Source organism: Pseudonaja textilis, chromosome Z (genome assembly GCF_049901715.1).
Source record: "Pseudonaja textilis isolate UNSWEBS1 chromosome Z, rPseTex1.2, whole genome shotgun sequence".
In the NCBI taxonomy this organism is placed as follows: domain Eukaryota; kingdom Metazoa; phylum Chordata; class Lepidosauria; order Squamata; family Elapidae; genus Pseudonaja; species Pseudonaja textilis.
Genome location: NC_142008.1, coordinates 127332346 through 127353014, shown reverse-complemented (window position 1 = coordinate 127353014; position 20669 = coordinate 127332346). Strand labels below are relative to the sequence as shown.

General features: G+C 39.2%; 1 protein-coding gene and 1 non-coding gene across 2 annotated transcripts in view; one reads left to right on the top strand and one right to left on the bottom strand.

Moving 5' to 3' along the window:
- The window catches only part of PRMT5 (protein arginine methyltransferase 5), a 34626-nt gene extending 18638 nt beyond the window's left edge, over window positions 1-15988 (bottom strand). The window contains exons 1-3 of the mRNA XM_026719509.2: window positions 15783-15988; window positions 9194-9312; window positions 5791-5876 (exon numbers count right to left, since the gene is read on the bottom strand). Of these exons, the coding sequence (XP_026575294.1) occupies window positions 5791-5876; window positions 9194-9312; window positions 15783-15949 (372 nt within the window). The 5' untranslated portion in view covers window positions 15950-15988. The remainder of the gene's footprint in view (window positions 1-5790; window positions 5877-9193; window positions 9313-15782) is intronic.
- Window positions 15989-16358: 370 nt separating this feature from the next.
- On the top strand, window positions 16359-16431 carry TRNAR-ACG (transfer RNA arginine (anticodon ACG)). Its single transcript has one exon. It is a non-coding gene; the product is annotated as a tRNA-Arg (tRNA).
- The last annotated feature ends 4238 nt before the right edge of the window (window positions 16432-20669 follow it).

Sequence of the window (20669 nt, the reverse complement as noted above, 5' to 3'; positions counted from 1 at the left end):
TCCTCATCATACCTTGAGTGTATTTGCACATATGAAAACCAATTCATCTGTATACCTTGTTCCTCTAATTTTTGTATCGATTTAAGTTCACCCTTTTCATCTAGTAATTCCCCATAGCTAACTGTTTGTTCCTTTTTATAAATTATAGGGTAAGAAAACGCTTCTATCGTCGATAACCAAACTGGAATTTTCAAATAACATTGTTTTTTTGTCTTCTCCCAGTTTAGCCACAAAGACTCCCGTATATAATGTCTTCTAAAATAGCCCTGTGTTTTGGTTCCCTTATACCATAGAAAAGCATGCCAACCCAACAGCAAATCATGACCTTCTAGTGTCAACAATCTAGTCTTCCTTAATGTTATCCATTCTTTAACCCACATCAAATTTGCAGCTTGATAGTACAACTCCCAATTAGGCAGGCCAAACCCTCCTCTAGTTCTAGCATCCTGCAAGAGCTTTAGCTTTATCCTTGCTTTCTTACCTTGCCATATATACTTGTTAGGTATAACATTGGTCACCTAACTAGTTTGGGTAAGATAATATATATATATATAAGCTATGATTCTTAAAGTGTGTGTTACTTTAAATGCAAAGCATGATTTTTGGGTGTGGTGTGAAAACACCATAAGAGGGAGCAAGAGACGCTGACGAGAAGCTGACGATTCCCTGACGCTTTGCTGGCAATTACTGGAGTTGCAGAAAGGAAGAGAGGAGTTTCTGAGTTTGTTGCATATCTCTCTCTACTGCGAAGAGATAAATCACCGGACTGTTATTTTGTAAGTGTACTGACCGTTTTCGACACTGGAATTTGCAAATGAATAATCCCTGGACGGACTGAACTAAGTGTATGATATATGGACTGTTTTGACTATGCTATAACTCTTGCTGGAATAAAACTACTTTAATTGGCACTGTGTATGGTTTACTGAGTGTAAGCTACACAACACTTATCTCACATATTTTGCCTGCCTGCCTGACTGCCATGCAGATCTTGCTAGGGTATATCCCTAACACTGGTTATGGGCCCAGCTGCACAGTCAGACTAACCAGGATATAACAGGCTTATATAAAGTGAGAGTTAGTGTAGTTACACAATACTGTAAACAGACAGCTGTGTTTAATTATAGTTTAATATCCAGAAAAAGATGGCACAAGTCAATTTACCAAGTTTGTCTCTAATATCCAAACTGGATGGAACAAACTATGTTTCATGGTCTATGAAATGCACCCTACTTCTACGCAGAGAAGGTTTGTGGAATATAATACAAAACCCACCAGAGGTAGATGCTTGGGATCCAGAGGATGAAAATGATGCCCAGAAGTTACAAGAATGGAAACTGAAAAATGAACAAGCTCTCTGTATAATAGGACTGACACTCAGTGACCAGCAGCTTGTCCATATTCGTGGAGAAGAAACAGCTGCTAAGTGCTGGGAGAATTTAAAGAAGATTTATGTTCGAGACAGTGTAGGAGCTCATATCAATCTTACACGGAAGCTGTTCAGAACACATCTTCAAAAGAATGGAGACATGTTGACTCATATAAACACTATGAAGAGGATTTTTCAGGAGCTGCATGAAAAAGAGCTTATCTTTACTGAACTGCATCAGGTTTATATAATTTTGTCTTCATTGGATCAGAGTTATGATGATTACGTAACTTCATTGGAAGTGCTGCCAAAGGACAACCTCACATTAACTGACATTACTGGCAGATTAATTGAAGAAGCCAGGAGAAGGCTTGAAAGGGATCAACTCAGAAGGGAACAACCACAAGAAGAGGAATTATCTTCGTCAGCCTACACAATTAGAAAATGTTTTAATTGTGGAAGAAAAGGACATTTGGCCAGATTCTGCAAGAAAGAAAAAAGCCAAAATGCCAACCAGAATGCAAAAAGGCATCAAAAGGATAAAACATGCTTAGAGTTAGCCATGTATAGCAACCAAACTGTGAACAATAATAATTTTTGGGTGGTAGATAGTGGAGCATCGCACTGCATAACAAAAGATAAGAAAAAATTTATTAAGATGTCCACGAGTTCACAGCAGATATCATTAGCGAATGGCTGGAAACTTAAAGCAAAAGCTGAAGGTACTGCATATTGTCCTTGCATAAAAGAAAATGTAAAAATGTTATATGTACCACAACTTAAGTTTAATTTGCTTTCAGTTAGAGTTTTGATTAAACTAGGTTATGTAGTTACCTTTAGGGGAGAAAACTGCATAATAGAAAAGGAAGGTAAAAAAGTGACTGCAACTTTAAAAGGTGAATTGTATGTGTTAAATGATGATCAATTAGAGATGGCTAACACAGTGTATAATAATGTTAAACCTCATGATGAATGCATAAATTTGTTACACAGACGTTTAGGGCATATAAATTTTAAAATGCTCAAGCAAACTGTTGAACTTTCTAAAGGTATAAAACTGAAGCCTTGCAGTAAGTATTTGCACTGCAATGCTTGCAGTCAAGAAAAAAGCAAGGTAATACCAGCAAATAGAGTTAATGGATTTAAGACTAAGGAGCCTCTAGAGGTCGTATTTGCTGATATTATAGGTCCTAAAAAACCAAGTGTGGGAGGTGCTCGTTATATATTAAGTATAATGGATCATTATTCTAGATATGGTTTCTGTTATTTAATGAAGAGTAAAACGGAAACATATCAAAATTTCTTTAATTGGTTGAAGTTTGCAGAGAGAAAAACTAAAAGGAAACTAGTAACTCTTGTAACTGATAATTAAAACTACTTTAATTGGCACTGTGTATGGTTTACTGAGTGTAAGCTACACAACACTTATCTCACATATTTTGCCTGCCTGCCTGACTGCCCTGCAGATCTTGCTAGGGTATATCCCTAACAATACTTCAACACAATTTTATTTAAGTCCTCAAAATAGTCTTTTCCGAGCCTAATTGGTATTGTTTGAAACAAAAATAGGATTCTGGGTAGAATATTCATCTTAATTGTTGAAATCCTCCCTATTAATGACAATTGTAAGTTTTCCCGTTTCTTCAAATCTAGGGCTATCTGTTGTTTGAGTTTAATATAGTTGTTCTCTTTTAATGTACTACATCTTGGTGTCAAATATATTCCCAAATACTTAACCTTGTTTGTAACTTGGATTTTCAACAATTCTGCTAATTCTTCCCTTTGTCTTAGTAACATATTCTTTGACAAAATCTTTGTTTTATCTTTATTTATTTTCAGACCGGCCACCTCACCATATATCTCTATCTTTTCCAGCAGCTTCAAGGCTGTCTCTATGGGATCTTCTAAGATAAAGACTAGGTCATCTGCAAAAGCTTGTAATTTAAATTCTTCCTTTTTGATTTTCATTCCTTTTATAGTTTTATCTTCTCTAATATTTCTATTCAACACTTCCAAAGTCAGTACAAATAACAAGGGAGAAAGGGGACAACCTTGTCTTGTTCATACTACCATATGTGGTGGACTTGTGAGGATGCTAGAAAATATTGGACTAAAATCCGCATGTGGTTGGAAAAAATGACAAAGAAGCATATAGACTTGAAACCGGAGCTTTTCTTATTGGGAATCTTACCAGATGTTTATAGTAAAGATTTGAAATATTTGATTGTGAATGTATTAACTGCGGCTAGGATTGTATTTGCAAAAAATTGGAAAAATGAAAAAATTCCATTGCAAGAAGAAGTTATCAAGAAAATATTGGAATGTGCTGAGATGAGTAGATTGACATTTGAAATTAGAGAGCAAGAAGATAAACAATTCTATATAATTTGGGACCTTTTCTATCAATGGCTGGATGATGAAATACAAAAATAGAATATTTAGAATGTTAGACAATAAGGAATATTATTGATTTCACTTTTCTTTTTCTTCTGGTATTTGACATTATATTTATAAAATGTTTTTTCTTTTTTTCTTTTTTAGGATAGAATTGGTATGATTATATGATTTGTTATAGAATAAATTACTTTAATCATAGTTATCTCATAAGGCATGATTGAATAAAAGTATAGTCAAATCTTTTTATATATAATGATATGAGGATATATAAGTTTGGCTTGATAATAAGAGTTATTATGTAAGGTAATTGTAATTATGACTACGAAATGAATGCACAAAACTGATGAACCAACCGACACACTGTTTGTACATAAGTACGGAGGAGAGCTGATGTTTTTATGTTTTGTCTGTTTGTTAAAAAAACAATAAAATTGTTTTCAAAAAAAAAAAAATTCAGTTGCTTGGCAACTGACCCATACTGTCATGCCCGTTGGAATCTGATTCCAAGGGGAAGGCCGAGCAGATGAGAGGGAGTGGGAGTGTGGCTCTGTTGGCTGTGGAAGAAACTGGGGAAGGGCACAGTCCGGCTGGGCAGAGTAGGAGGGAGGTAAAGCAAGGGAGAGGGAATTCAGAGGAAGATACACCCACCCCCTCTTCATCCTAAGGCACGCAGGGAGGGACGGAGAAGGGAGCAACGTGAGTTGCATGGCTTATGGGGGAGGAAAGGGCCCTGATTCCCTTCATTAGCTATAGCTGGGAACACAGTGTTTAAAAGTTTGCACACAGCAACTTGTTGGGAAAAAATTGTGTATCATCTTGTTTTGTCGAGGCTTATTTGGGTTCCTGGTGTCTTCCCAACTGTGTGTGTTTTGTTGGCCTTTGAAGTCTGCAATTCCTTATCCTGCGCTATCCAATTAATTGCTGCAGGGTGGTTTGTGTGGATTTTTATTTACAGTTTGTATATAATGTACTTTGTTTTTGGACTGAATTTCCTCCATTTAAAGACTGTTCTTGGGAGTTTTTTCTCCAGCCGAAGGTAACTGGGCATTGGGGACAAAGTTGGAGGTATTAAAGGGTCTTTTCTTACTTATGTGACTGTATTGCCTTTGTGCCACGCCCTGGGTCACCACACATATTTATGACCACCGCTGTGTCCCAAGGTCATATGATCACCTTCTGAAACCTTTGAACAAGCGAAGTCTATAGAGAAGCCAGATTCACTTAATGGCCGTTGTTACTAATTGCAGTGATTCACTTAACCACTCTGGTCAAGAAGCGGCTTGGTGCCAGAAAATGGAAACAAATGCTAGTTTATGGCAAAAATCTACATTGAGTTCGTTTGAATGCAGGGGCAACGCAAACAGCCATCAATGCTGGCCAGTTACCGAGCGTCCAAATCACAGTTCACGTGACCGTAGATGTGTTTGTGTGTGAGGAGACAGGACACTGGGTCACAAGTCCCATTTTCAGTGTCATAACTTCAAACAGTCATTAAGTGACTGGTCCTGAATAGAATAGGAATAAGAATAAAAGATAGAATAGCATAGAAAATACGGAGTGGAGTGGAGTGGAGGGGGAAGGGGAAGGGGAAGGAAAGGAAAGGAAAGGAAAGGAGGGGAGGGAAGGGAAGGGAAGGGAAGGGAAGGGAAGGGAAGGGAAGGGAAGGAAAGGAAAGGAAAGGAAAGGAAAGGAAAGGAAAGGAAAGGAAAGGAAAGGAAAGGAAAGGAAAGGAAAGGAAAGGAAAGGAAAGGAAAGGAAAGGAAAGGAAAAAGAAAATTTGGAATTAATAGAATATAGAATAGAATGGAATGGAGTGGAGTGGAGTGGAGTGGAGTGGAGTGGAATAGGAATAGAATGGGCCAAATTAATTCCAAACAGATTACAAAATGTCCCTATCCTTTCCCAAGCATTCTGGAACTGATTATCTCAAAGAATATTATTCACTCCTTGTTGCCACCATAACAAAAATATCTCTACATTACTAAAGTATCACTGATAGTTCTTCCCTTGCCAAGGTCACTCACCGCCTCCGAATTTCTGCGAACTTTCTCCAGTTTGGAATCTGCCCGGATCCATGGAGACAGTTTTCCAACAATCAGTGTGTTCCAGTCTAAGGAGGAGCAAGATATTGTGAGTGTTCACCCAAACACAGGAGTCGGTTTAGCAGTCAGAATCATACGGATAAAAACTACCTGAATCAGATTCAAAAAAATCATAATGACAAATAATTTCTGTACCGAACAAGACGGAATTAAGGATTAACAGGAATTGGCAAAAATACACACATGGCTAGAAAAGATGTCAGGAGAACGTATGAATCTTAAACCTGAAGTATTTTTTTTAATTAGGTACAGTACCAGAAATATTTGATAAACAAAGTGTATATTTAATATTACATGTACTAACAGCAGCAAGGATTGTATTTGCGCAGCATTGGAAAAATGAAGGAATACTAGATGAAGAGATAATTAAGAAATTGGACTGTGCAGAAATGGACAGACTTACATTGAAGATTAAACAGAAAGAAAATACAGAATACTACCAAACATGGAATTTATTTTATCAACGGCTAGAAAAAAGGGATAAAGATTAGGAATATAATTTGTATCATTAAGCAAACAAAACAACCCAGATAGAACGATGTTTATTAAGCACTAACTAAATGTAATAGTAGAAAGTTAATAAAACTTTATAAAAAAATTCACCAAGAATTAAGCAATCCCATCATTTTCTCATTTTGTTTTCTTTTGTTTGAGGTAGTGCAAACAGGCCAGGATTATGCGTAAGTGAAGTTAGAAAAACACAAATGGCTGACAGCTAGGTGCTCATCAATTTAAAAAGATAATTATGATAAATTAGCAATTCAAATATTTAAAGATTTAGATAATTGGGCTAAATTACAAATATCTCTATTAGGCCGTATTGCAATAGTAAAAATGAATATTTTGCCAAAATTGTTGTTCTTATTTCAGACGGTGCCAATAAAGTTGGAACGAAGTTTTTTTGAAGAACTAAATAAACATATATCCAAATTTATATGGCAAGGGAAAAAACCCAGAATAAAATATAAATTATTACAGGATGATAGAAAAAAAGGAGGCTTTGGTCTTCCAGATTTCAAAACATACTACTATGCTGCGATAGCAACCTGGCTTAAAGACTGGGTTAATTTGATAAATAAAAGGATCTTAACATTAGAGGGCTTTGATCTCCAACTCGGATGGCACGCATTTATGTGGGATGGAAAGACTAAACACCACTTGTACTTTCAAAGGCATTATATAAGGAATGTGTTACTAAATATTTGGGAAAAGATTAAAAAAAAGTACATTACTGTAAGATCCCACTGTGGTTATCTACAATGGAGACAGTCACACATCCAAATGTTTTAGATTTTGATAATATTGTAAGATATAAAGATCTATTACATCAAACCAGAGAGTTAAAGGGTAGGAATCAAATACAAATTCAAGGAAAAGAGATAGCATGGTGGCCCTATGCGCAGATACAATCGCATTACAAAAAAGATAAAGAACAATTTGGTTTTAACATGACCTACCAAGAATTAGATAAGATTTGGCATAGAGAAGAAAGGAAGCTGATTAGTAAAATATATAAATATCTACTGGATTATAAATTAAAAGAAGAAACAGTCAAGGAGCGTATGATAATTTGGGCAAAAAATGTGGGCCACAGTATTGAATTAGACAAGTGGGAACATATTTGGGAAATAAACTACAAACTAACTATGTCAAAGAGAATCTCTATAAAATGGTGTAACGTTGGCACTTGCCACCCGCAAGACTGGCTAAGATGTTCCTGAACCTCCCCCCAAACTGCTGGAAGTGTAACTGCGCCCAGGGAACATACTTCCATATGTGGTGGACATGTCCATATGCCCAAAAATATCAAAAATTGGATTCTAAATATAACTAAACAAGAAGTAAAACTTGAACCCGAAACCTTCTTGTTGGGTAGGATAGACTCAAAAATAGAAAAATAATATCAATATTTAATCTTGCACATTAGAACGGCAGCCAGAATAAGTTATGCTCAAAATTGGAAACTGTCTCTTGTCACTTCAGAGGAGATGGTCATTAAAAAAATTCACAAGTGTGCAGAGATGGACAGCCTAACCAAATTACTAAAAAACAACAAAGATAGTGAATACTACAAAGTTTGGAAATGTTGGTACGAATGGTTAAAGAAAAAGCAACATTTGATAACTGATTAAGGTGTGAAATTATGAAGGACGTGCATTTAATTATAAAGTATTCTGTGAAATTAAAACATTAAAAGAACGAGGAAGGTATTGTAACAAGGTAGATCACGTCAATGCTATGGGGTGAAAGAAAAAAAGAAAGGAAAAACATAACCAATGCTGAATACCTGCTGCAAAATGTATATATGTATATATATATTTGTTTATATGTTTGCTTGTTTCTTTTTAAATGTTTTAAATATATGAAACTTAAATAAACTTTTTTTTTTTTAAAAAAGAAAAACACAAATGCTTTAAGTAGGCATGCAAGTCTCCAGGCATGTGGGTGGGGGTGGGGGTTTAGGGTTGAATGAATGAATGAATGAGTTGCGGCCTGTCAGCAACCAGCCCTCCGGTAGCCAAAGAGGAGGAGGCATGGGAGTCAGGGCCAGCATCGGCAACCTGGGAGCTTTGAGAGGGGAGAGGGAATGGAGCTGGCAGAGAGAGACAGAGGTGGAGCCTGGGTCACCCGTCAGTCCTCAGAGGGAGAGTCAACAGCCCCCAGGTCTGGAGGTGGCTGATGAGGAAGAGCAGGAGCAGCTGGGTCCAGTGTCTGTCGCGCGGATGTGCAAAAGACAAAGGAGAGGAGAGGAGAGGAGTGGAAATCTATGGGCCGGTCCTTAGGACGGAAAATCCACTGCTGCTAGCAAAGCCCCACTCTAGCTCTGGGGATAAAAGGCAGGGGGAGGAGATGAATAGATGTGGCAGACAACTATTCATCTGCTGGGCAGACTTGTTAGCCTGCAGTGAGAAACATTTTGCCAAGGCTGCTGGAGCTCGTAATTCAGGAATCATTGAATTAAATACAGAGGGTTTGTCGTGTTTGCGGAGCTGGGTCAGAACAGAATGAATGAATGAATGCATGAAAGGTCCTTGGTGCTCTCTGAGCTGGCTTGTTTCCTTGGAAACATTTTATTACCCTACTTAGGTAAGTAACATCATCAGTACTACCATAGCACTGATGATATTACCTAGTTAGGGTAATGAAGCCTTTTCAAGCAAGCTCAGAGAGCACCAAGGACCCTTTATTTCAACCCTGAGCTACAAATATTCTCGTGGATGGATGGATGGATGGAAGGAAGGTAGATAGATAGATAGATCTTGCAATGTTTTTATCATCTGTGCTCAGGGACATTAAATGAAATCAAGCTTTCTGAAATTCTCACCTCTCCCTGAAAGTAATAGGTCAGAGCGAGTCTGCGGTCCTGGACGGTGTTTAGCCGGCTCCTGGAAAAATTCTCTCTTGTATCGAGGATGGAAAATCGGCATGCAGAGAAAATCGAATCTATGGTACAGATGAGAAAGGAGAAAAAAACAACAACAGCCACATGAAGACTTCGATGTTGGAAGAGACAACATGGCTGGCTGCGTTACCACAACAGACTCATCTTCAAACAAGTCAGCTAGATTTTAACTTAATGAGATATGCAATATATGTTATATGATATAAATATCATTCCAGACAAATGGATGTCCAATCGTTTCTTTAAAACCTCCAGTGTTGGAGCACCCACAACTTACTGGCAGTAAGTTGTTCCACTGATCAATCATTCTGTCAGGAAAATTCTCCTAGGTTGCATCTCTTCTTGGCTAGTTTACCTCCATGGCTTCTAGTCTTGCCTTCAAGCGCTTTGGAGAATAGCTTGAATCCCCCTCTTCATATTGGATATCGGAACACTGTTATGTCCCCCACAGTCCTTCTCTTCATTAGACTAGTTCCTGCAATCTTTCTTTTTTTATGTTTTAGCCTCCAGTCCCCTAATCTTCTTTGTTGTTCTTCTCTGCACTCTTTCCTAGAGTCTTAACATCTTTCTTTTTTTATATCGTGGCGACCAAAACTGGATGCCCGTATTCCAAGTGTGGCCTAACCAACTAAAAAAAACCCCACCATTTTCCCTGATGATTTTCTTCTGCTGCATAAGGTCATTTCTTCGACTGCAGGCTTTTTGATCTGCTGAGCTATGAAATGTTAATTTCCTCACAATGGATTATGTGAAGAACTTCACCACTGCCCTTTCTCCTTTATAATGGCTAATTATTTGCAGAGTCGTTTTAATTCTGCTGATCAGACCTGCAAGACAACACTCTCGAGCGTTTGTATTAATGGACAGATGGCATAACATGAATTCCAATCAAAGCAACAGACGATGTGCCTTTACCGCTGAATTCTTTTTAAGGTATCTCCAAGTGAAATATAGGTATTACAGAACAGCCCAGAGCACCGTCTTTGTTTTTTTTTTTAAAAAAAATTATCTTTACAGGGGCAATGAGGCTTATCTTCAAAGCAGTTTTTTGAAATAATGACGTTTTTCTTTTTTTAGGGTAGCTCTCGAGACACTAAAAAGTGCCTCGAGACAAATGTTTATCCACGGGAATTATTTATTTTCTGCAAACGCCGCCAAAATGCCTCAGATAAAGATTTACTGACTGTAATCCACAAATGTTTACGTAGCTCTTTAAGGGGCTCTAAGATGTGGCTTTTGCTGAATCAGAGTGATACAGCTACCCCCTGCAAATGCTTCCTGTTCGTATTTGGGGGATGATTCTCAAAGAACTTGGGGGCTGCCAGACAGATCAAAGAACTGTGTGGCCCAGTAAAGATTGTGAAATTAAGAGGATTGGAAGAAGAAAGAACCCATGCTATGAAACTGAATGTAAAATGCTAGACCTGTTGGCTGAATCTCTGGAGCGAATCCACAGCAACTGAAGCATGAACAAAGATACTCCTGCCGATAAATTACTTTGAGAAGATAGGCTCCCTACCCAACAGGAACCCCAAAAATGGCATTTGGTCCTGGGCTAGAACAAGAAACCAAACTCCGAGGGAGAGACGAAAGAAGGAAAGGCGGAGAAAGGAACGGAGGGAGGATGGAAGATCAAAGAAGAAGATAGAAAAGAAGGAAAGAAGGGAGGGAGAAGAGAGGGAAAGAGGAAAGAAGATAGAAAAGAGGAAGAAAGAAAGAAAGAAAGAAAGAAAGAAAGAAAGAAAGAAAGAAAGAAAGAAAGAAAGAAAGAAAGAAAGAAAGAAAAGCGAGAGAGGGAAAAAAGGTAGAAAAAGGGAAGGAAAGAAGTCGGGAAAAAAGGAGAAGAAATAAAAGAGGGAGGAAGGAAGATAGAAAAGGAAAGAAGGGAAATGAGAGGGAAGATAGAAAAGGAGGAAAGAAGGGAGGGAGGGGGGAGAGAGGAAGGATGGATGGCTTTCATTTTCAAAAATCCTTTTTGACAATGGACTAAATGAAATACAGCTTTCAAATCACTCTATGACTACTACACACTCACATCAGTCACTGTATGCACCCACAGATGCCTTTGATCCCTCCAGCATAAATCAAAGAGGTGTTAATACAACTCATAAGACCCTGACCAACCTTATATAGCTCTGACCTAGATGGCTAGAAAACCATTTCACCCCAAAGAGACTTTGAGTAGAAAGAAGGCACTTAATAAATGTTTTCTCCTATGATAGGAGAGGTATCAACAATTGACATTCTCATTGGCAGTTTCTTCTAATGTAATTTGTTCCCCAAGTTGAAGATGGCATTCAGTCTCTTAGTTACAGCAACCTTGGCAGCAAGGCTGACTGGGGAATTCTGGGAGTTGAAGTCCACACCTCTTCCAGTTGCAAAGTTTGAGAAAAACTATTCTTAGAAGCTTATACAAACTTGGTTTTTCTGGAAGATTTTCGAGAGTTGATTCAGTATGAAATCTTTGATGCAAGAAAGGGTGCTATTTATTCAACAGCACGCTATCAATACAGGTCGTCCTTGATTTACCACAGATCATTTAGCGACCATTCGAAATTGCAACAGCACTGAAAACAGTGACTTATGACCCGTTTTTCACACTTACAGTCTTTGTAGCATGATCGCGTGATCAAAACTCAGACGCCTGGCAATTGGTTGTACTTATAACCGTTGCAGCGCCCTGAGGTCACGTGATGACCTTTTGCGAACTTCTGAGGAGCAAAGTCGATGGGGAAGCTGGATTCACTTAACAACTAGGTTACTAACTTATCAACTGCAGGGATTCACTTAACAAAGGAAGGTTGTAACATGGGGCAAAGCTCAGTGAACAATGTCTCACTTAACAACAGAATTTTTGAGCTCCGTTGTGATCATAAGTTCACGACTACCTATATTACATTATTACTGTTGGAAAAGCTTGGCGTCAGAAGCAGTGGCTGCTCCATCACTGGAGGTCTTTAAGAGATTAGATATCTACTTGTCTGAAATGGTATAGAGCCGTAATGGCAAAGCTATGGCACACGCATGCCAGAGGTGGCATGCAGAGCCCTCTCTGGGCATGAGAGCCGTTGCCCCAGCTCAGCTCTGCCATGTATGCACGTGTGCACTTCTCACTGGCCAGCTGGTCCTCAGGTCTCTGCAAAGCACATACATGTGGGGGTCGCATGCGCATGTGTGGGAGCAGGGCACATGTGCAGGGAGCATGCATGTGCGGGGCGGCTAACGGAAGCTTCAAGGGGGTCACCCGTGGGTGCATAGGGGGTGGGGTGCATGCACAGGGTGCACATGTGCATTGCCTTTTGGGGATGCACGCACACTTTGGGCATTTGATGTTGAAAAGGTTAGCCATCACTGGTATAGGGTCTCCTGCTTGAGCAGGGGGCTGGACTAGAAGACCTCCAAGGTCCCTTCCAGCTCTACTGATTGATCGATATTACTGCTTTGAATTTTGCACATTGCTCGTTTTGAGGTTCAGCAGTAAATCCATCTCATAACCAAAATGCTTTCATATCCATTCTATTTTTAAGTGCACAACTCTATCTCCATCTAATTATAAATCAATTTTGACTTTTGGTCCTTTTTTCGCTTCCACAAGTCTTAAAATCTACTGAAAACTTCTTTACACAGTGTGGGTGTCAACTCATAAAATTTTCCTGTTTTTGAGTTACCATAAACAAAGGTGGGGGGAGAGAAATCTGAGGGAGCAGTAAGGCAGTTTAAAACCAGAAGTACATTCCACGCTTATCTTACAAAGATTATAACTAGGCTACCGGATGTTCTGCCCTCAAAAATCCTTAATTGGAGAATATGATTGATGACACCTGGCCCGTGAACATGCTTCATTGGAGAATCTGATTTATGACATGGGGTGTGGGGGGGAGAGACAGGGTCACAGGTGACTGTGAATTACGTATGCCAGAGTTGGTTTCATTTAGGTTAATACTGGCATGTTGCTCCTAATAAATCTTTTGGATTCTTTTGAAGCTTGGCTGGAGGCTCATGATTTAATGAGGGCGATTGCTGGAACCCTGACAGTGGGTTTACTGAATTGGTGCAATATCCTTTGTTGGGGTTACAACAACATAAATTTGCTATCAAACATTTATATTTTGGCCAATCACCCTAACACTCTTTCCCACTGGGGAAAGATAGCAAAAGAAAGCCAAAATAAACAGACATTAATTGGTGTGTGGAAGTCATTGAGAGGGAAAAGGAAGAACAAGGAACTCCTTTTCTCTTAACAGAATCTCTCTGAAAACAGTTGCAGGAACTGGGTATGGCTAGTCTAAAAAACAGAAGGGTGAAGGGAGACTTAATGGCAGCGTTCCAATATTTGAGGGGTACCACAAAGAAGAGGTAAATTCTCCAAAGCACTTGAGGCAGAACAAGAAATAACGGGTGGAAACCTATCAAGGATAGGTGCAACCTAGACCTAAATAGAAATTTCCTGATAATGAGAACAATTAATCAATTAAGTGGCTTGCCACCAGAAACTGTGGGTGCTCCATCATTTTTAAGAGGTTTTTAAGACAACCATTTACCTGGAATGGTATATAGACTCTCCTGCTTGAAAAGCAGGTTGGACTAGAACAGTGGTCACCAACAGATGCGCCGGGGACCATTGGTGGTCCGTGAGAAAATTGTGGTGGTCCGCAAGAAATGTCACCTCCAAAGCAACCCCCCAAAGCAAATAACCCAGGCTGTGCAGGAACATAAGGCTGCACTGCCCATATGGCCTGCAGGAACACAAGGCTTGCATCGCTTAGATTGTGAATAACACATAGTAAGGGGAGGGGAAGGAAGGGGGAGGGGGAAACTTGCCCCACTCGCCCCACATGCCTGGCTTGGCCACCAGGCTGCTTCTTTCCGCTTCTTTTTTTTGCTTTTGGCTGCATACAAGGAAAGCAGAAAAGTTTCTTTCTCTCCCCCAAACTCCACCAGAAATGAGGCTTTGGGACCCCGCAAGGCATCCTGCTCCAAGAGGCTACGCTGGCAAAGACTCATTTCTGGCAGAATTTGTGGGGAGGGGAGAAAGAAAGACTTCTGCTGCTTCTGCTGCTTTCCTTGCATGAAGCCAAAAGTATCTCTCTCTCCCTCTCCCTGAGAACGGAGCTGGAGATGTTATCCTGTGATTCCAAATAAAGAATGATCGACCGGTAGGAAAATGGGGTGGGGAATTTTCCTGCAGACTTTTTGGGGGACTTTCCCAGGGTCTCTGGTCCGTGGGATTTAAAATTATGAGTTTGGTGGTCCTTGAGGTCCAAAAGGTTAGTGACCCCTGGACTAGAAGATCTCCAAGGTACCTTCCTACTCTGTTATTCTGTTAATTATAGCAGAAAATAACTCTCTGGCAAATCTATTTAAAATACAGAGGTGATTAGATAGATAGATGAATGGGGAGACAAACACAAACCCACACAAAGTAGTACCTTGATACTCAACTGCTTTGAAAACTCATCAAATTTGGTACTCAAAGCCTTTTGATACAAAAATATTGTTCCAGTACTTATAATTTATTTCGCATTCAATGAACAAATTAGAACTTGTCAGTGTCGGATGTCTCGTAGCTCACTACACCATTTCTTAAGGGGAAAAAATTGTTTGATATTCATCATTTTTTGTACTCATCACGCTTCCCAGAACCAATTAACGATGAGTACCAAGGTACCACTGTAAATTGATAATGGCTGGATGGATGGATGGGTACATAAGATGATAGATAGATAGATAGATAGATAGATAGATAGATAGATAGATAGATAGATAGATAGGCAGGCAGGCAGGCAGGCAGGCAGGCAGGCAGGCAGGCAGGCAGGCAGGCAGGCAGGCAGGCAGGCAGGCAGGCAGAGATATGATGGATAAGAGATAGATAGATAGGTGGATAGACATACAGATAGATGTTGAATAGAGGGGATAAATAAATTAATTTAGCAAGCTTCTGGATCTCATTTTTGTCTTCCGAAAGGCAACTGCCATGGGTCAGATGAGCAGCATAGAAATTTGATAAGTAAGTAAAGATATAAAATTGTTAAAAAACTAAATACATTTCAGCTATCCTGGTGACATCCACAAATCTCATAATTGCATCTTCCAGTTTCTAATAATGAAATTGAAAAGTGCCAATCTCCATCCCACCCAGCACTTTCCACCAGTTTCAGAGGGAGCCCTCTGAGAGGAACATGTGTGAGACAGATACACACACAACACTTGACTCTATTAGAACACATCAGGTGAACATTTTGCCACTTTTTTTAAAAAAAAAAAGGTATTCGCCTCCCTTCCACGTGGACTACAACTCCCATCATGTCATCCTTTCTGGCAATGATGGGAGCTGTATTCTCGGACGTGGAGGGAATCGTCTATCTGGGGTCAGAGGACATCCCATAACGGCCCTTCTGCCGGCCCCTGCCCTTCCCCCCGGTCCCAGGTGAGCACAGGTAGAGGTCAGAGGTCATCCTGGACCGAACGGCGCTGGTCAAAGGTCGCTGTCGGAGCACATGGTTATCCTCACCCTTGTCTAGCAACCGCCCCCAGGGTGCCCGCCACTTCTGGGACGCAGCTCAGGTCCCTCCCGCAGGAGACCCGAGCCACGCCGGCTGTCCCGGGCCCCACCGCGGATGAGGCCGCCGCCGCCGCCGCCATCGCTGCCGCTGTAGAAGCCGCCATGGGACACCACATACAGTGATCAGAGAGCCGGCTAGCCACGCCCTCTTCCTCGGACCCAACCACCAATCACTACACGCCTTCCCTGGGACTTCGAAGCGGAGGAACAGGCGCGCACCAATCGAAGCCAATCAGAAGGCACACAGGGGCAGACGAGAGGCGGGGCTCCCTTACTTGAGGAGGGAATCTAAGGGGAGGGGGAGATATTTCCCGTCATACCTCTGGAAAGAGAACAGAATAGGGCTTTCCGCTTTTGATAAGGACTACATAGACCGCGGTGCATTGTGTTCGCCTACCCCCCCTCCGTAGAATTGTAATTCCCAAGATGCATCAGGATACCAAAAAAAAAACACCAACCGCGATTGCCAGAAGTGCGGGCTCCCCCTATATAAAAGAGATACTACAAAACTGATAGTAAGTCTGAGGGCCAGTGGCGCAATGGATAACGCGTCTGACTACGGATCAGAAGATTCTAGGTTCGACTCCTGGCTGGCTCGGTTCAGACTAATATTTTTTCTTTAACTAAAAAAAGTGTATTTTTAATGCTTTTATTATTTTATGATTTTTTTTGTCTTGGATTTTTTTTTAATTTTTAATTTTAACTTTGTTCTGAATAATACATATATTACCTGTATACCTATACATATATAACATACACAAATATACAAATAAATTGTAAAGTTCAAAAATAAATATATGTGTGTGAGTGTGTGTATATACAATTTTTAAAAATCTTTTTGAACTATACAATCTATTGATACCAATAAAATGATTTTTTACCATTTTGCACAAAAAGTACCAAACATTTCATTTTTGTTTTAGTCAGACTTAGTTTTTTGTTCTTGTCTATACATCTTATTATCTCTCTAATTGAATGTACAATTTTTTTGGAACATGCAATTTCATGTGAAGAAATATTTAATATTGAAGAGGTGGGAAGACTTGACCTCTACCCACAATGAAAGGATGGTTGACAGATTTTGCTGAGATGAATAATTTATTTTATTAAAGAGATGATTTATCTTTAAAGCTGCATTTTAAGAAATCGAATTAGGACCTAGGAAAGTTAGAGAGGATATTAAACTCACCTACCTAAATTCTTAAAGAAAGACACGTAAGCATTTGGCAAGGACATAATTTTAACAGATGCAGAATTTATATCAAGAGTTGCTTCTTAGAAATTCAATTTGGTGTATCGATATATTGAAAGCAAACCAAAATATATATTTCTACACACATAGACCTTAATGGAGCCCAACATTTCCATTCCTAAGTGAGACCATAGTTAAATGAGCTTTGTCCCATTTTACAACTTTCTTGCCACCACTGTTAAGTGAATCACCGCGCTTGTTAAATTATTCACACGGTTGTTAAGTGAATCTGGCTTCCCCATTGACTTTGCTTGTCAGTTGCAATGGGATCCCGGGATCTTGGACACTGCAACCATCATAAGTATAAGTCAGTTGCCAAGCATCTGAATTCTGATCATGTGACCATGGGGATGCTGTGATGGTCATTAAGTGTGCAAAGTGGTCATAACTCGCTTTTGCAGTGCCCTTGTAACTTCAGATGGACATTAAATAACCATGAGAGGGATCTTGGAGTCTTAGTGGACAACCAGCTAAATTTGAGCCAGCAGTGTGCAGCAGCAGCCAAAAAAACCAATGCAATCCTAAGTTGTTTTAACAGAGGGATACAATCAAGATCAAGGGAAGTGCTAATATCAATCTATAAAACCTTAGTAAGGTCACACCTAGAGTACTGCATCCAGTCTGGTCACCACACTATGAAAAAGATGTTGAGACTCTAGAAAAAGTGCAGAGAAGAGCAACCAGGATGATTAGGGGATTGGAGGCTAAAACATACAATGAACGGTTGCAGGAACTGAGCCTAGCTAGTCTAGTGAAGAGAAGGACCAGTGGAGACATGATAGCAGTCTTCCAGTATTTGAGGGGTTGCCCCAGAGAGGAGGGGGTCAAGCTATTTTCCAAGGCACCTGTAGGTCAGACAAGGAATAATGGATGGAAACAGAACAAGGAGAGATTCAACCTGGAAATAAGGACAAACTTTCTGACAGTGAGAGCAATCAACCAATGGAACAGCTTGCCCTCGGAAGTTGTGGGAGCACTTACTAAGTGTGTATAGCTTTACTAAGGTCATCACTTGAAACTTTCAAGAAGAGATTGGACTGCCATTTGTCAGAAATGGTGTAGGGTCTCCCGCTTGGGTGGGGGGTTGGACTAGATGATCTACAAGATCCCTTCCAACTCTGATTATCTGTTAATCTGTTAAATGAATGATAGTAAGTAGAGGACTACTTACATCTGTATTGTTTGATTGGCACAATTCCAGGCTGGTAATCCCTCAATAAAATTGCACTTCTTACAAACTTAAATAATCATCAGTTTTGCAAACATTTGAACAGTTTTTCCCAAATTACCATAAACGCCATACCATATGATTTTTTTTTCCAAATCATAGTTTTTTTCAGAATCTTAGACAGGGTATGGAATTGTCCATATTCTCCAAATCAAAAGAAAGCAGGACAAGAAGCAATAAATGGAATCTAATCAAGGAGAGATTTAACCTAGAAATAAGGAGAAATTTCCTAACAATTAATCAGTGGAACCACCTGCCACCAGAAGTTGTGAGTGCTCTAACACTGGAGGTTTTTAAGAAGAGACTGGACAGCCATTTGTCACAAATTCTATAGGGTTTCTTGTTTGAGCAGTGGGTTTGCTACATGGCCTCCGAGGTTCCTTCCAACTCTTATTCTATCTTTAAGAAACACTAACAAATTTCAGGGATGAAAAACCTGGTTTTGCTTCGTCCTCTAATAAGTCTTGCTGGCTTGAAAAACCTAATTTATACTGCAAAACGTCACTCTTGCCATTATGAAATCAAGGAGTTATAACTTTTAGCACACTTTTTAAAAAAAGGAAAAGAGAGAAAGCAGCAAGACGTTAGCCAAGTTCCTAAAATTAATTCCAACAATTATGGAAAGCCGCTTTAAGTGGCATTCTGCAAAATGTAGCAAATCTGATTTATTGACCGATCAATCAATAAAGTGCCCAGAGTGGATTTCCAAGGTTATTTTTCTGCCGGATCGCTAGACTGCTGTCATTCAATGGAGTGCAAAGCAGGAAAGATTTATTTCAAACAGGGCTTGCGCAAAATGTAGAGTTCCGTGAGGATTTTATGGGGTTCTGTTTAAGAAATAAAATTCACGCAAATGCTTCTGATTTTCTGTCGTTGCATCAGTTTCTCCCAAGTGTGATTTGAGACCCCTTGCAAATCTCTCCAAACATTCTCAAGTTTGCAAAATAAAAATTATTTGCCCACCTACACCGAAAAATAATATTAACATTTATTTATGTATTTCATATTTCTTAACCTCCCTCTCTCCATACCACTGCACAAAGCAAAGCAAAAAGATTTTGGGTGAAAATGTATATGTGGTTAGAAAAAATGTTAAGCCAGCATATAGATTCTAAGCCAGAACTATTTTTGTTTGGCATAAGACCAGTACAATATGACAGTGAATATATATTTGATATTGTATGTTTTAACAGCAGCCAGAATTGTATTTTGCACAAGATTGGAAAAGCGAGGAAATACCTACAGAAGATGTAATTTAAAAAATACTGGACTGTGCAGAAATGGACAGATTAACAATGAAGATAAAAGAAAAATAGAGTATTTTCAAAGTTGGGATTTATAGAATAGAATAGAATAGAATAGAATAGAATAGAATAGAATAGAATTCTTTATTGGCCAAATATGATTGTTCACACAAGGAATTTGTCTTGGTGCAAATGCTCTCAGTGTACATAAAAGAAAAGATACATTTGTCAAGAGTCAAGAATCATAAGGTACAACACTTAATAATAATCATAGGATACAATAATCAATCAAATCATAGTAGGAAACAGTCAATAAAAACTGTTAGGATACAAGCCACAAAGTTACAGTCATAAAGGAAGAGACGGGTGAAAGGAAGAATGGGAGGATTAATAGTAATAATAGTGCAGACTTTGTAAATAGTTGGACAGTGTTGAGGGAATTATTTGTTTAGCAGAGTGATGGCTTTCGGGGAAAAGCTGTCCTTGTGTCTAGTTGTTCCGGTGTGCAGTGCTCTTTAGCGTCATTTTGAGGGTAGGAGTTGAAACAGTTTATGTCCAGGATGTGAGGGGTCTGTAAATATTTTCAGCCCTCTTTTTGACTCATGCAGTATACGGGTCCTCCATGGAAGGCAAGTTGGTAGTAATTGTTTTTTTCTGCAGTCCTAATTATCCTCTGAAGTTTCTGTCTGTCCTGTTGGGTTACAGAACCAAACCAGACAGTTATAGAGGTGCAAGATGACAGACTCAATAATTCCTCTGTCGAACTGTATCAGCAGCTTATTTTATAACGGTTAGACAATAGAGATAGAAATTAGGAGCTTGAGATGTAAACGAATTGACCCAGATAGTATTGTATGCAAAGAAAATAAAAATAAAAAAGCATACATACATACATACATACATAAACAATTTAAAGTGGTAGTAACAGCAAATGCGTCCATTTTAATGTTTCATATGGTCAATATTGATAAATTTAACTTTTTATTTTACAATGAAAAAGTACTTTTGGGCTACTGTGAGATTCAACGTTGGAAGGGGAAAAGATTAAACACTGCAGTAGAGTTTTGTCTCATTAATTGTTCAATATTTTTACAAAAAATTACAAAATTAAA